The sequence below is a fragment of the Phaenicophaeus curvirostris genome, chromosome Z, assembly GCF_032191515.1.
Source record: "Phaenicophaeus curvirostris isolate KB17595 chromosome Z, BPBGC_Pcur_1.0, whole genome shotgun sequence".
NCBI lineage: Eukaryota > Metazoa > Chordata > Aves > Cuculiformes > Cuculidae > Phaenicophaeus > Phaenicophaeus curvirostris.
The window spans coordinates 65,664,648-65,680,728 of record NC_091431.1 but is presented as its reverse complement, the minus strand read 5'-3'; the positions used below and the strand labels follow the sequence as shown (position 1 = coordinate 65,680,728).

At 46.6% G+C, this 16,081-nt stretch overlaps 1 protein-coding gene across 4 annotated transcripts in view; it reads left to right on the top strand.

Moving 5' to 3' along the window:
- Positions 1-7,022, top strand: part of LOC138733567 (phospholipid-transporting ATPase FetA-like) — a 91,037-nt gene extending 84,015 nt beyond the window's left edge. For all 4 annotated transcript variants that reach the window (XM_069880886.1, XM_069880885.1, XM_069880884.1 and 1 more), the window contains 2 exons: positions 1,125-1,255; positions 4,277-7,022. In XM_069880886.1, the coding sequence (XP_069736987.1) occupies positions 1,125-1,255; positions 4,277-4,498 (353 nt within the window). In that variant the 3' untranslated portion in view covers positions 4,499-7,022. The remainder of the gene's footprint in view (positions 1-1,124; positions 1,256-4,276) is intronic.
- Positions 7,023-16,081: the final 9,059 nt, after the last annotated feature.

The following is a 16,081-nucleotide window of genomic DNA, read 5'->3' as shown; positions in this document are numbered from 1 at the left end:
GACAGGGGACAGGACAAGAGGAAATGGCCTCAAGCTCCACCAGGGGAGATTTAGGCTGGACATTAGGAAAAAAAAATTCACAGAAAGGGTCATTGGGCACTGGAACAGGCTGCCCAGGGAGGTGGTTGATTCACCTTCCCTGGAGGTGTTTAAGGCGCGGGTGGACAAGGTGGTAAGGGGCATGGTTTAGTGTTTGATAGGAATGGTTGGACTCAATGGTCTGGTGGGTCTCTTCCAACCTGGTTATTCTATGATTCTATGATTTGCCAGGGATATCTCAGTCTGCTTCTCCGCTGATATTACATAGGTCAAATTTGCCATAATGCTGACCACTGCTTAATAACATTTCAGTTTAAAACCATTTTTAAGGAATGTTTTTCGAATCTGAACTCAGATATTTTTTTATTTTCATTTCAGTGGACCTGTATTACAGCAGAATTTGTCCAATCGAAAACAAAATATTCAGCAACTTTACTGTCAACAACAGCATTGTTAATCCCTATAACGATGGTTTTGCAGGATGTTTGTTCTATCTTACATTCCTTCAGTTTTGAGGAACCAGAAGTGAGAACCTTGGTTTCAAAGGCAGTGTCACACCAGCACAGAGCACCTGCTCTGCCAATACACCATTAGGCTATACGGTCCGTGCAGACACCCAGAGCAACACGTGCTCCTTGCATAAAGGGGTCTGAGTGTGTCGTCTAGTGGGCAGAGTCAATACTCCATATGCTTCAGAAAATGGGGCTGGAAAGTGAGAAAATAGTGTCCCTCCTTTTGGACAGAGTCCTGGTAAAAGATGAAAGATCTAGACTGCTGCTGAAGAAGGTCTCTTGAGTATTTATATTAATCCTTTGCAGTGATTTAACTCTTTGTAAAGAGATGTTATTCACTCTGAAATCTTTGTTTTCCTGAGTTGTTGATGCAGCCCAGTCTGGACATTGTGTTTTAATCTGTTCGTATCAGACAGTGATATGAACTCTACATATTTCTCTTCTCTACAGCAAGCTGATTTTGCTGTTGGAGACAGTGTCTGCTTTAAATTTTGGGCTGTTTACCAAGTGCTTTGGACTCATGTATGGTGAGAGTAATGCTGTTACAGTTTTAATTATGCTGTCGTTTTTCAGGTACAGCTCGAAACACCCTCGGCCAACCAAGCGTGTGGCTAGCAATCTTCCTCAGCATCACTCTCTGTGTGCTGCCTGTAGTTGGCTATCGATTCCTGAAGGGACAGTTAAAGCCGACTCCCAGCGAAAAGGTAAAGAGATACCTTATTGAACTAGAAACCCTCCCTGCCACCACCTAACATGGAGATGTTTGTAGAGGGCTGGCATGGCTCAGACTGTATGTCCCTGTAGGTACAAGTGCTGCCATCTGTCTGCCCCTGAGTCCCTTGAGAAGAAGGATTGAATTTTTTCCTTTGGCACAGTTCAAACCATCTGCAGCAGGGACCAATGTGGAGATTTTTTAGATATGCATTAGATTGCACTAGAGCAAGGAAGCTGCAAAATTTTTAGGTGCAGGGTTTAAGTGCTGTGGCTCAGTGGCAAAAGGAGTGGCATGTCTCAGTTCTCCTGCCCTGATGCTACACAGTTTTTAGCCTGCTGGACCACAGCCCTTTGTTCTCCACCCAAATGTATATGCTTGCTGGAGATTTTTTACTTCAGAATTTGATTCATTTATAGCCAACTGTTACACGCCCCCTCTGAAACCAGCTGCCCTCCCATCCCCAGGAATATGAAGATGAGGCCACTAGGGCAAGGAGATGCCGTGTGTGCAGAGCGCACAGCTCACTACAGCCAACGGACCCTTCAAAAGAAAAGCAGCATAAACGTAGCTCCAGTCTGCCTCTAGAACAGGAGCATCTGCTAAATACTGCTGCCACCTGGTGCTTCCCTCCTCTTCCTGCACTGAGCTGCGAGACACGAGAGTCTGAGCACAGCCCCAGGGGCGTGCTCCTCAGTGCACTTCATGCTGCCTTGGTCATCCCTGGGATGCCTGTGCAGCTCCCCATGTGCTCCAGGATGGGACAGCAAGATGATGACCAGTGGGTTAATCCCCCTCCCACTGTAGAGGAGGATCAGGTTCGTGACCACCTGGGGAACCTAAACATTTATAAGTCTATGGGACCTCATGAGATGCATCCCAGAGTCCTGAGGCAGTTGGCATATGTGGTTGTCAAGCCACTCTTCATGACATTTGAGAAGTCATGGCAGTCAGGAGAAGCCCCTGGTGACCAGCAGAAGGGAAATGTTGTGTCCATTTTTAAAAAGGGTAGAAAAGACGACCCTGAGAACTACTGACCTGTCAGCCTCACCTCTGTGCCTGGAAAGATCATGGAACAGATCCTCCCAGAAACTCTGCTAAAGCACACGGAGGACATGAAGGTGATAAGTGGCAGCCAGCACAGCTTCACCAGGGGCAAGTCTTGTATGACCAACTTAGAGCCTCTCTATGATGGGGTAACTGCAGCAGTAGACACGAATAAACCAATGGATGTGATCCATCTAGACTTCTGTAAAGCCTTTGACACGGTCCCACACAACATCCTTCTCTCTAAACTGGAGAGATATGGATTTGACAGGTGGATGGTATGGTGGATAAGAAACTGTTTGGATGTTCGTATTGAGAGAGTAGTGGTCAATGGCTCAAAGTCCAGGTGGAGATCCGTGACAAGTGGTGTCCCTCAGGGGTCTGTACTGGGACCAGTGCTGATAAATATCTTCATCAATTAAACACCAGCCTTCTGATCATCTTTGTAGTCTTTCTCTGGACCTGTTCCAACAGCTCTATATCCTTCTTATGTAAAGGATTCCAGAACCGGACACAGTACTCCAGATGGGGTCTCACAAGAGAGGAATAGAGGGGCAGAATCACCTCCCTTGACCTGCTGGCCACGCTTCTTTTGATGCAGCCCAGGATACAGTTGGCTTTCTGGGCTATGAGCACTTATTGCTGGCTCATGTCAAGCTTCTCATCCACCGGCACTCCCAAGTCCTTCTCTGCAGTGCTGCTCTCAATCACATCACCCCCGATCGTGTACTGAAATAGGGGATTACCCTGACCCAGGTGTAGGACCTTGCGCTTGGCCTCGTTGAACCTCATGAAGTTCTCACAGCCCCACTTCTCCAGCCTGTCCAGGTCCCTCTGGATGACATTCTATCTTTCTGCTGTAGCAACTACACCACTCAGCTTGGTGTCATCTGCAAACTTGCTGAAGGTGCACTGGATCTCACTGTCAATGTTCAAGGCCAGGTTGGATGGGGCCTTGGGCAGCCTGATCTAGTGGAAGGTGTCCGTGCCCATGGCAGGGGGTTGGAACAAGATGATCTTTAAGGTCCCTTCCAACCCAAACTATTCCGTGATTCTATGTGATTCTCTTTCTCAGTTCTTGCAGAGGAGGTAAGTGGGGACTGGAGAAGACTGTTAGGAAAGAGGTTGCTCAGGACAAAGTTAGAGGCAGTTCAGGTGTTTAAAAATGGGCTCAGCTTACCCTTCCATCAAGTAAAAGTCTGAGACATCTGTGGCACACAGAATTCCAGCCTCAGTGCCTGGGTTCAGCATCTCTTTCAAGTGTTAAATCACTGTACTTTTGTAGGTCAAGTACCTACAGCTGCCACTGTCCCAAACAAGAACGACATGTGTCCAGTGTCTGGGGATTCTGGCAAATCACTGCCACTCAGTACTAACTTCCTGCCTTTGACAGCCCCTTTCTGAAAACATGCTTGTCTGCAGATTATCTTGGTGGCCATGCGGGAGCAGATAAAGTGCATTTCATTCCCTTCTGCCAAGGAATGTAAGAATCTATTGATCACCATTCTCATGATAAGAAGTCCACATATTGAAGATCCCCTTTTGTAGTCTATTTTCTAGATTAAGTAAGCCAATTTTAAATGTTTCCTTATTTGTTTTCTCTTGTTGTGATGACTTTCACAATTTGGGTTACTTGTCTGAATCACCTAGAAGAGCTGCAGTAATACTCCAACAGAGGCATCATAGAGCTGTGAGGAACAATACACTGAAATCATTCCCTCTGACTTACAGATGACATTTCCATTAGCAACTGTTCGAATAAGATTGCCTTTTCCTTTTACCAGGCTGCCATCCTGTGCTGCCACTTCAGTTTCTGCTCAGCAACCCCTCCTGACATCTCCCTGGTTTGGTCCATTATTTTCAGCTTTGAACCCCTGCTTCTGTTTCCCTTTGTTTGCTCCTCTTCTATTGTGTTTGTGAATAATGGTGCACTTCCCATTTTTTCCATCTTATGTTCTGATTTTAGGTCTTGCTCAAGATCAAAGAAGCCAAAAAGAGGCCACCTCCGCCCTCACCCAAGAGACGCCTGCGTCGGACCAGCACCCGCCGCTCTGGCTATGCCTTCTCCCATCAGCACGGCTTTGGAGCACTCATTATGTCTGGGAGAAATATGCGGCCAAAATCACCTTTTGCCACAACGGGAACATTTTCACCGAATAGTGACAAATACAAACACAAGGGACTGTAAAAAAAGAAAAAAAGGAAAAGAGAGAGGGGGAAAAAAACCAAAACAACAAGGCAAACCAAAGTCACAGACTGTCAAGAGAGGAGGCTCTGCTCCCTGTGAAGCACCCAGCCATGGCCAACTAGAACTCTGTCCTCTGGGCTTCCAAATCAAGAACCTGGGTGTTTCCTTTCACCCATGCGCACCCTCTGACTCCAACTTCACTTCCAAAGACATGCTGCTGCCAGGGAAGCCAGGCAGTCTGAATTGGAGCTGTTGTATGGTGTCCTAGAAGGCCTCATTGGAACAACAGAGAACTTGCTGTGGGAGGCACCTCTGCTCCCCAAGATTGTTCAGAATGCTATTTTGTTTCTCTCCTTTTAACTACATACCTCAGAGCGAAGAGAAATCCAGGCTGAGGAAAAGGCTGAATTGGTGATGTTTTTCACATGTGCCTTTGTTTCTGTCATGAATCCACTCTGGGCCGTATTAATGGGGCAAATGTTTTGACCCCAGGTGTGCCTTAGGTCCAGCCACACAACCCCCAAATCCCTAATCTTTGTAATATGTGTAATTTTTTAGCCTTTTGACTGTACACAGGCACTTTGGAAGGTATGACTTGGAAATAACTCCCTTCCAAAATAACCGTTAATTCAGTTTCTCAAGAAACAGCCAGTGCCCAAGCACCACCCTCTCCCTGCCTCCAAAGCTGGGAAGTGCTACAAGCTCAGAGAAACTCTTAGCTAGTTAAGGGACAAGGACTTGACATTCATGAGCCTACTTTGTTTTATCTGAGTTGAAAATCTGCTCTTGTAAAAGATCATTGTCCTCAGAGCCCTCTCAGGCACCAGCCATTTCATTTAGCCTTAAAATAAAAGGGAAGGAGAATCTCAGGCTCCTGTGCAGATCAAGCCATAAAATCTGCCCTTGAGAAGCCTGTGTCATGGCTAGGGCTCTTCTGAGCTGCCAGCACCAGGCGTCTTTCCTGCCATAACAGGCTCAGACATACGCACATCTCTCTGAATGGGAATCACACACCCAGTATCACAGGCAGAGATACTCTTTCATGGCTAGCTGAGGGTATCCTGCCCTTTACTCTGCCGGTGCTTTTGCTCCATGTAAGGGATGAAATGTGACCTGGTGGCTCCCTTACCCTCCCTGATGTGCAATGCGGTCAAGGTTAAGAGGAAATTTGTGAGGGCACAGAGGTCTCTGCAGGGTTCCTTTCTTTTGGTGAATGTTTTATTTGGGAACAGTTCGCCTATCAATCACGAGCTGCAGAGAGCTGGAAATCCTATCAGTCTTGCTGCCAGCAGAGGGACCTAAGATGCACAGACACAGCCAAAGACACGGTGATCCTGAGGGACAGGGATTTGCTCATTGTTTTGTTACACCAGCTCCATCATCCGCAGGCTTACTGGGTGGAAGGCCAGTGTGGCGGCGTCTGTTCTGCCAGCACTGCCAAGCTGTCTAAATGGAGCTTTTTTTTTTTGTGCAGAGGACTAAGCAGCGTTGGCTAGGTTTTTGGGGTTTTTTTTTTGTTTTTGTTTTTGTCTCCTTTATACAAATTTAGACTCCTTCCTGGTTTGAATTGGATTTTTTTTTGCATAGTAGCTATCTGGTATTTATTGAGAACTCTCTGCCTCAAGTTTTTGAGCTATTGGTGGAGGCAACGTACGATGGCAACAGGCCAGGTATGTCCCCATTTCATCTAGTCTGCATATAACACTTCACTGCCTTTGGTCCCAGTTTCAGTAGTTACTGCGTAAGATTGTTTAAGCTCTAATAGAAGGTTTCATTGCCCTGTATTTAACTCAGCACAGAAAAAAAACCAGTCTATTGCACCTGCTGCTTTGGGAGGCTCATTGCAAACTGTGGTATTAAATTTCAGCATAGCCAGTACAAAACTAGAGCTGGGTCTGGATCCAGACTTCAGCAGCCAGGAGATGCTTGCTAGGGAAAGAGAAAACTCTAATCTGATCATCTTTCCTGCAAGGAGATACCTAAGTAAAGTGAGAGTCTGCACCCTGATTGAGGAAACTGCTGTGATATTTAGTGCTTGTCACCACCCTCTGATTTGTCATTCACTTTGCAGAGACAATCATGGCTTTCTGATGAGGATTATGTCTTTCACAGTCAGCCTCCCTGGGGTTAGAGGGAAAAGGAGAATTTATGCAAATAAGCAGACATTCTGAAGATGCCCAGACTGGTCTGTGGACCAAGAGTCCCATCAAGGCTGTTCCTACCATGTAAAGCAGCAGAACATAATGCCAAGCAGCAGAGGCAGACCTTTTGCTGACAAAGTGAGGCAGCTTTGAGACTGTGCCACTCTTCTTATACGGTTTACGTGCAAAGCACTTACCTTTTGGCGGAAGGGAACTTGCAAATGCTGCATAGGATGTATAGGGGATAATGTATAGGGGATAATGTTGTTGAACTTGCGCCAGGTAACACATATTTCAATGGTTTGACAAGATCAGCATTTGAAACATATCAGTTGGCAGTGATGTCTGTCCTACATGATTTTGTGAAATAATTTTTTAAAAAATAAAAATACTTGTATGACTAATTCCTTGCCAGTGTGCTAATTGATCAAAGCAGTTTACAACCAGGTGAACATGCTGTTCCTGGACATCCTAAAGCGGGAGGATGGTCTGCGGGAGGAAGTTCTCTGGGAGGATGGATCTGAGGTGACAGCACTTTCCATGCTGTATTCTGGGTGTGGGAACCCAGAGAGAGGTGGGAAATGGAGTTAACTCCAGCTGGAGGCCAGTTACATGTGGGGTTCTCCAGGGCTCAGTGCTGGGTCCAGCCCTGTTCAGTGTCTTTGTCAGTGACCTGGATGAAGGCATCGAGTGCACCCTTAGCAAGTTTGCAGATGACACTAAGCTGGGTGGAAGCGAGGATCTGCTGGAGGGTAGGGAGGCTCCAAAGGGATCTGAACAGGCTGGACCACTGGGCTGAATCCAACGCGATGAGGTTTAACAAGGCCAAATGCCGGGTCCTGCACTTGGGGCACAACAACCCTGTGCAGCTACAGACTGGGAGAAGTCTGGCTGGAAAGCTGCCTGGAGGAGAGGGATGTGGGGGTGTTGGTTGACAGCGACTGAACATGAGCCAGCAGTGGCCCAGGTGGCCAAGAAGGCCAATGGCATCTTGGCTTGTATCAGAAACGGCGTGACCAGCAGGTCCAGGGAGGTTATTCTCCCTCTGGACTCGGCACTGGTGAGACCGCTCCTCGAATCCTGTGTTCAGTTCTGGGCCCCTCACCACAAGAAGGATGTTGAGGCTCTGGAGCGAGTCCAGAGAAGAGCAACGAAGCTGGTGAGGGGGCTGGAGAACAGGCCTTATGAGGAACGGCTGAGAGAGCTGGGGTTGTTTAGCCTGGAGAAGAGGAGGCTGAGGGGAGACCTCATTGCTCTCTACAACTACCTGAAAGGAGGTTGTAGAGAGGAGGGAGCTGGCCTCTTCTCCGAAGTGACGGGGGACAGGACAAGAGGGAATGGCCTCAAGCTCCGCCAGGGGAAGGTCAGGCTGGACATCAGAAGAAAATTTTTCCCGGAAAGCATCATTGGGCACTGGAACAGGCTGCCCAGGGAGGTGGTTGAGTCACCTTCCCTGGAGGTGTTTAAGGCACGGGTGGACGAGGTGCTGAGGCGCATGGTGTAGCGTTTGATGGGAACGGTTGGACTCGATGATCCAGTGGGTCCTTTCCAACTTAGCGATTGATGCTGTGATTCTACAACACCCTCAGCCGCAGCAGCAGGGCCGGCGGGCGGACCCCGTCAGGGCGTGGGGGAGGGCGGGGAGCGCCGAGATCCCGCCCCGCAGCCCGTCTGGAAACAGCGGCTGGTGAGGGGCGAAAAGACGAAAAGAGGAGGAGAAGGAGGAGCAGCAGCAGCAGGCGGAGGCGGAGGAGGAGGAGGAAGGTGTGATGGGGGGTTGTTCATTCGTGGCCGGGGCGGGCTGGGGGGAGCGCTTCGTTTCTCGTATGCGGGATGCTGGGAGGGGGTGTCAGACCTCACGCCGGCCGTGCAGTGTCTGAGTATGCGAATCGGGGCTTTTGTGACGCTCTTGTATTTGATCCCTATGTAAAATCTAATCTCTGAAATGTAATTTTGGTCCGTCCTCACCTCGGCCCTTTTTTCCTCATTATTCTATTACATAGAGGTTTGTGGTTGAAACAGTGTGTTCGGCTGCAGTGATTAAACGCTCACCAGGTGGCATCTTTAGGATCAAGAATGATGATGCTTTGATGATAACTGCCGATGACATCATTACTTTTCTTATACTGTAGCAGAGGAGGGCTCAGAGCATCTTCTCACTCCCCTGAAACCAAGAGGGAGCAGTTTCTACCGCTGCTAGTGTGGGGCCTCAGGTGCTTTTAGAATCATAGAATGGTTCAGCTTTGGAAGGGACCTTAAAGATCATCCAGCTCCAACCGCCCAGGCACAAGCAGGGACACCTCCCACTGCATCAGGTTGCTCACAGCCTCATCCAGCCTGGCCTTGAACATCTCCAGGGATGGGGCATCTACAACTTCTCTGGGCAACCTGTGCCAGTGCCTCACCACCCACATGGTAAAAGAATTCTCTCTAATACCCAATCTAAATCTACCCTCCTTCAGCTTAAAAATGTTCCCCTTAGTCCTATCTCTGTGCTCCCTGATGAAAAGCCCCTCCCCAGCTTTCCTGTAGGCCCCCTTTAAGAACTGGAAGGCTGCTATAAGGTGTCCACAGAGAATTTTGTGCAGAGGCACATCAAGGATGTTCTGCATTGCTAACTGCAACATCTGCACTCCTGCTAGGCTGCCCAGTGACAGTGTAAATCAACACAACTCTCCTCTACTGACCTGTAGCCTGGAAGTTATTACTTGCGAACAGCTCTTATGCAATAGGAGGGCATAGCAGGGCCACATGCTTGTCTTAGGTTCTCCAACTGGAGCAATGCTCATCAAGGGCTGTTGTAAGAAGGGAGACATTTAAATATCGACCTGTGCTAATTACCAGCTGGGAACTGGCATAAGGGAACTCTTGGATACCTATGAGCAGAGGCGCTGTGTCCTATAACCCCATCAGACCACTGACAAAGCGTCACTCTAAAACCAGCCATTCCAGCTGGAAAGCTTCCTGTTCTGATCATTGATTTTTCTTTTCTCCTCCTCTAGCTTTCAACCTAAATGTGCTCACAGTGCATTTATTCTCTTGTCGTGCCAGCATTATCCTTTTGCTTCAGCAGTTTTGTTTGTCTCCTGTGATATATTTAGAGAGCAATCCTATCCACTCTCTGCCTACATTTGGCTAGGCTAAACAAGCCAAGCTCTTAAGTTTCTTCTTGTTTGATAGGTTTTCTGTTCCCCCTAGGCCCTTTCGGCACCTGTTAATTTGAGTTTATCATTTTCAAATGGGAATGATCAGAATTTTTTTTTTGTATGATGCCCCTGTCATCAGTGCCTGTACAATAGCACTGGTATTTCAGTGTCTGGTCTAGACTGCATCTGCTTTTCATAGCCTCATTATCTCTGTGATCTCTGATGTAGCTTTAGTGGTTATTTTTCCTAACTTGACTGTGCATACGCAGGATTGTCAGCTAAATTATGTCAACTAAATAAATGCCTCTCATCTCTCACTGTCTCATGCCTGATAACATGGGGATGAGCTGAATTCAGCATAGAATAAGTCCAAGCATGTTGTTGCTTTAAACTAGTGCTTTGTCCTCAGAGGCAAGCTTTTCCATGAGGGCTGGCAACGGCTTTTTACTAAATTTACTTATGTTTTGGCTGATGTAAATATACTGGAGGGAGGCGGCTGTCATTTCTCCTAGCAGGATGAGTTCACAGCCTCAGCTGCCTGTACAAGAACCACCTCTATCCCTATTCCAGTGATAGGGAACTGGTTTGCTGCAGGGATGGACATGATGGAGGGCTCTGCAGAAGGACACAGAGTCTGGGCTTGACCTGTGAGTGCTTCTGGCAGTAGCTGCAGCTCAGCTGCTCTTCACTTTTTCCAAAGCTAGTCTTCTGCTGCCCTACTTTTTATAATTCACTCAGAAGCAGAGAATGTTTTTCTCTCTCCCGTTGCTCCCAGCTTGAAGGGAAGCGGTTTTCATAACCCTGTCTCTTTCCCCTGCCTGCTTCTCCTGCTGGGTGGAGCTGGCTGTACTGAGCTGTCAGCTCCCTGCCTTTCCGCACGACGCTGAGTCCTTTGCCAGACTCTTCAGCTGTAAACGGATCTGGCCTTTTCCACCACCCCCCTCCCGACACCAAGAGATGTTGCGGGAAATCTGAGCTGGCCAGGCTTCCTCTGAATTAGGAAAACATATGATCCAACCAGTGGCTTTTCGTAGGTTCTTTGGAAGCATCGTGCCTGGCTTTGGGGAGAGCTGTCTGTGCCCTGGTGAGGGCTGTGCTGCTGGTTTGGTTGGTTGTGCTGTGAGAAAGGTTATTCTCAGCCTTGAATGCAAAGCTAGGGCAGACCTGTAGATGCTGTCTACAGCCCCATGCATCACCCAGCAAACAAAGCACCTTCTGATGTGAGCACAGCATCTCAAGGGAAGGACAATGTTTTTGTTAATGCTTCCACATCCTGCTTCCACATCCATATTGGGCACTTAATAAAAGAAGCCTGGCTTTTGTACATAAAGAACAACCCTGCTTGCTTCCCTTAACTTTGGGACTTACGGCAGAGATCCTGGAATCTTTTAAGCTTTTTTGCGTTCTCCCTCCCCTGAGAGCCAGGGACGATCATTATCTTCTTGTTCAGCAAGAAGCTGGGGCCTGAAATATGCAGACCGAGGTGACTCAGGGAATCAGTAGCTGCCCTGAATTTTAAACTGAGGTCTTTTGTGTCATCTGGAGTAGAGGGCTACCCTCCATCAGCCCTGCAGGCATCCAGGCCATTCATTTCATGTAGGGTACAGGTCTGTATTTAGAAAACTAATTTGTACTCTCATGTTGGAAAATTGTAGTCTGAAACTCTCCTAGTTCATGCGCCTTATAGAAGCTGCTGGGCTAAGTTCCAGTCTGGTGACCTTTCACTGGCAGCAGTAGGTTTGCATCCCTTGGGCTTAGATAACAACACCGAGAGCAGCTGCTTCAGAGGCTTCCTTACCTCCTGGCAATTATCCCTCCAAAACCTTCAGGCTGTGGTTAAGGAACATAGAGTATTAAGAAGGTACAAGCCTGGTTTATGACTGCCCAGTATTTTGCCTGCAGTTCTGCTTCTGGTTCAGTTTTTGCTGTGACAGCAGGTGTGCTCTGACACTTCTTCCTGTGTAGGATTCCTGGAAACCTGAGTTTTCTCTACTCAGTGGCTTGGTTGTGTTGCCTTTTGGGTGGGTTGTTGGGGCTGTTGACTGAGCAGAGTTCGATAGGCAATGTGCAGTAATAGATCTCTTTTTATGTAAGCTGGAGGATGTAATATCCCAGACCAGGATATTACATAGGGCTTATGGTCCACTGAAACATCATTTCTGGGTTTCTGCTGGGAATGCAGGCAATATTTTACATGAAACAGATGCAGGATAGGCGAAGTGCCTTCTTCACCCTTCCCCGTGCCATCAAGCAGCTGTGTGGCAAGGGTGCCTTTGAGCTATGGGAATAAAGGAAATTAAGATACTATGTATAGTTGTAGCTGCCTGATGCTCTTCCCTATGGTAACCTTTGATGAAGCTGGGCCAGGCATCAGATACTGCTGGTTTGCCAGCTAAATTTGGTTTTTTCTCAGGGTAAACTTAGCTGGGAGGAGTTTTTCTGCTTGCTTGTGTGTCCCTCACAGATGTTCAGGGAGGCTGGTTACCCCAATTCCTCTCGGCCTTACACCATCTCCCTTCTCCCGAACTCTTATTTCCCAGTTCTTCACCAAAGTTCGGGGCACATAGCAGAGTGTTTTCTGAGGTTTGTTGCCCATGTGTTTCTCTTCCTCTTATTCTGGAATGTGAATTCTGGGTGGAGTTTTTCTCGTGATACCTGCTGCTCATCTGAAGCCCACAGTTCCTTCCTCTCCTCTTCTTATTCTTGGGTGTGCTTGCCTGGAGTGGGAATATTGATTTCGACAATTCATATCTGTTGTGCCTGGGGTGGGTATTTGCTGAGCATCTTTGTAGCCCTTAAGCCTTGCCCTGGATTCTGCCCTTCTGACTGAGTTCTCAGTGGAGCTGTCAGTGGGAGTGTGACCATCACCCCAAACCAACAGTTTTTTATAGGGCTCCTTGGCAGAATGATGACAGCATTAAATAATAGTTACAATTAATGATTTATTTGCTTAACAGGTTCCTGGCATCCAGGAGCGTTGAGGGTAGAGGGGAAGGAAAGTGTTGCATCTTGAAATTGCACGGACTCATTCTGGAATGCAGAGTGAGACAACTTTATTCTCAGCCCGACTCCTTTTACATTCTTCTCAATACAAATCATATAATAACTCTAAAATGTATGTTCAGTCACAATTGTTAGTATATATCTATAAACCAATTAACTATCAGATCATGTGCTGATCACACGCCTATTTACTGCTAACTTAACATAAAGTTTTGATACTTTCTTACTGCTATCAACAGGCAAGGCAAAAGCTATCAGTTACATATTTTGAAACACTAAGCAATGTCACAATGCTCTGTGCACTTCATTGTGTGTATTGAATTCTTGCTTTCTCATCCCACAGTTTTGTTTCATCAAGCATAACAATACCCTTCTCCTGGGGCTGCTTTCACTCCATCGACATATTTGAGCTTGCTCTGGAAGACCCCACACTTCCCCCCTCTGTGTTTGTAAAGAATGCTTGTTTCAACACAAGATCTATTAAACTTTGTGTCATTTTCAGAAAGCACAGAATACAAACCAAAATACAAATAAAAATCACTAAACACATTAATCCTACTTGCAATATTCTTTTAAGCCACACAGTTAGCCCTAAATTTCCAAAGAGGTTTCAAAAAATATTAAAACCATCATCTTGCTGTAACTTTCGCACTCCAACTTGTAGACTGTCAGTGCTCTTATGGATAGACCCTGATAAATTCATGCAACAAAGTCCATCAAAATCTTGGCATCCATGACCTCGCACTAATAGCAAAAAATCTATGGCAACTCTATTTTGAAGCATAGCATGTCTAAGAGAATCAGCATCTAACAACAACCCACTCAGTGCTAGGGAAGTAGCATTAGTCTGTTTTGCTAACCAGCAACAAAGCTTATCTAGTATCCCCAAAGCTTTACCCACAGCCACTTGTGGTGCCACTACAATTTCACGAGTGTTCCAAACCCTTGTATTATCATTGCAATCAGATTGATAGGCATGTGCGAAACATTTGTGGCACTTTCTATGACTTTCAGTCATGGAGGTGTTGGATGTCAGCAGTGTTAGTCTTCCAACACTACGTGGTCCCCCACACGCACGTGAGGGGGAACCAGGCCAAGCGCAATCTCCACAGATTAAAAAGAATGCATGAGGCAACTTGTGCTGGTATCTACTTGATAATGTCAGATTTGCAGCAGTATAGTTACACTGTGTAGTGGCATTTCTATATATAGGCAAGGTAGCCTTTAACCATTGAATCTTATGAGGTTTGGGATCTATATCCCTATGTCTCTTAAATGAGGACCACAGATCTGTGTAATTGAAAATCACACAGTAATCCATTTTCACAGATCCTAATAACTGATTCTTGTGGGTCAATGTTCATTTTTGGAAGCCATACAACCCAATTATTGAACTGATCAACTATATCAGTAGGGGTGTTGTTTACAAATTGCCATCTGTCAGAGGGAACAGGCCAGTTGTCAACATGTTGTTCTACCAAGCAGGCAGTAGAAAGATTCCCTGGACTGGATAGCGATAGGCATAGTGTATCCTGTTCTCTTTGATTGGCTAGATTTACCCATATATTAATTGTTGGTTGAGGTGGAACCCACAATGACGAGGTCATCATCGTGTCGCTGATGTTGGTAATGATTGTGACAACGAAGGTTTGACCCGTTGAGCAGGCACCTGCCTTGGGCTGGAACCTGTAGAAACACAAGCATATCCTCTACCCAGGTTATTTAAGGAAAATATTGGTTCCTCTGCAAATTTTTAACAATAACTTGGGCCTGATCATGAACTTCATGTTGTTTCTATGAATTGAAGTGTCAATGTGTAGGAGGTCCTTCCGTACGTGAGTCCCAGCATCAGGGACATTTCTAAATGCCTTCAATACGATAGCCGTTAGTTGTGGCAGCCTTTCCATTGCAAAGGACTGTCCTGTGGGCATTGCAAATTATCCAGGGCTGCTATCTGGGTGGGGACAGCGGCTGCCATGGGAGCTGTGGCAGTGGGGGCAGCTTGGCAGCAGAGGCTTGATCTGGCACATAGATGACTGGAAAAGCTTTTAGTATTCCTGTGTCTTCAGCTTGTCTAACACCTTTCTTTATGAATGCCCATCTATCATGCAGGTCTAGGGCATACAAATCTGATTCTTTTCCTGGATCAATAGGAGCTGGATCAAAAGTATCATCTGGGTCTTCACTGAAATTATCAGGCATACATAGGTATTAGGAGCAGAATATGTTTTTTGCTTCACTGTGAGGTTCAGTGATGGTGATCGAGTCAATAGAGGAGCTGACGGGGCTGTAAGAGCCATTGCTCCGTCCTCTGTATTTTCCTGCAGTCCCTTGTGCAATTTTAGAGTCTCAAATATGACTAGCTAACATGGCAATAAATTAGCAGCTGCCTTATCACTACAACTAGCACTATCCCATAGTTGGACCCCAATTTCATCCTACTTCTCTGGGTCAGAAACATTTTTAATATTGACAGAGAGGTCATTCTTACATGCCCAGGCAAGTCTTTTGTAAGTCTACCTCATCTATTTTCTTCCTATGTTGTTTCAAGATTTTATAAGAAACTTCTAAACCATGTTTTTGTTCCTTTGTCAAATGTGACCCCACAGTTCCCAGCTGCTTGCCTTTCTACTTTCAAGAGGTGTTGATGTGCACAAAGTCCTCTTCCTTTCAGCAGTGAATCCCTGGAGTTCAGGTGGATGATGCAACCATATTGGCAGCTAGCCTTCAGACTTCAAAGGAAAGAAGAAACCTTTTTTGTCTTCTTGGTGCATGGGACCTTCAGGACCTGATAATGAGGGGAAAGGAAGAAATGCATGACTTGCTCAATTATAGAGAATGGCTGTTTTCCTTGTAAAGTGGTGTTGGTTGTGCTGACCACATTGACAAGGGTTGGGAGCAGGCATAACTGGTCACAGTGTCTTCCTCAGGACTGCTCCTGTCTGAACAGTCTCCCCAGGGACAGCTCTTGGGCTGCTGTCACAGCTGTTGTTCTGACACCAGAATGTGTCTGGCACAGCCTGTTAAGGCTGCTGTTGGAGGACACTGCCTGAGGATGCCTTCAACCTCTCTGCTAGTTCAATGGCTTTGCAGAAGACTATGCACTATGATGGAAGTATCTCTTGGGTGACTTGCTCATGTCCTTCACAAGAAGAACTTCCTGCTGGCTAGCTGCACAGTGGCTGGTTCAAACTGCACCAGGATCCTCCACAGGTGCTAGGGCAAGATGCTGGTTCAGATGATGGCGTGAGCCCAAGTTTGATTTGCTGCTAATCTCATCCCAGCAGTGGGAT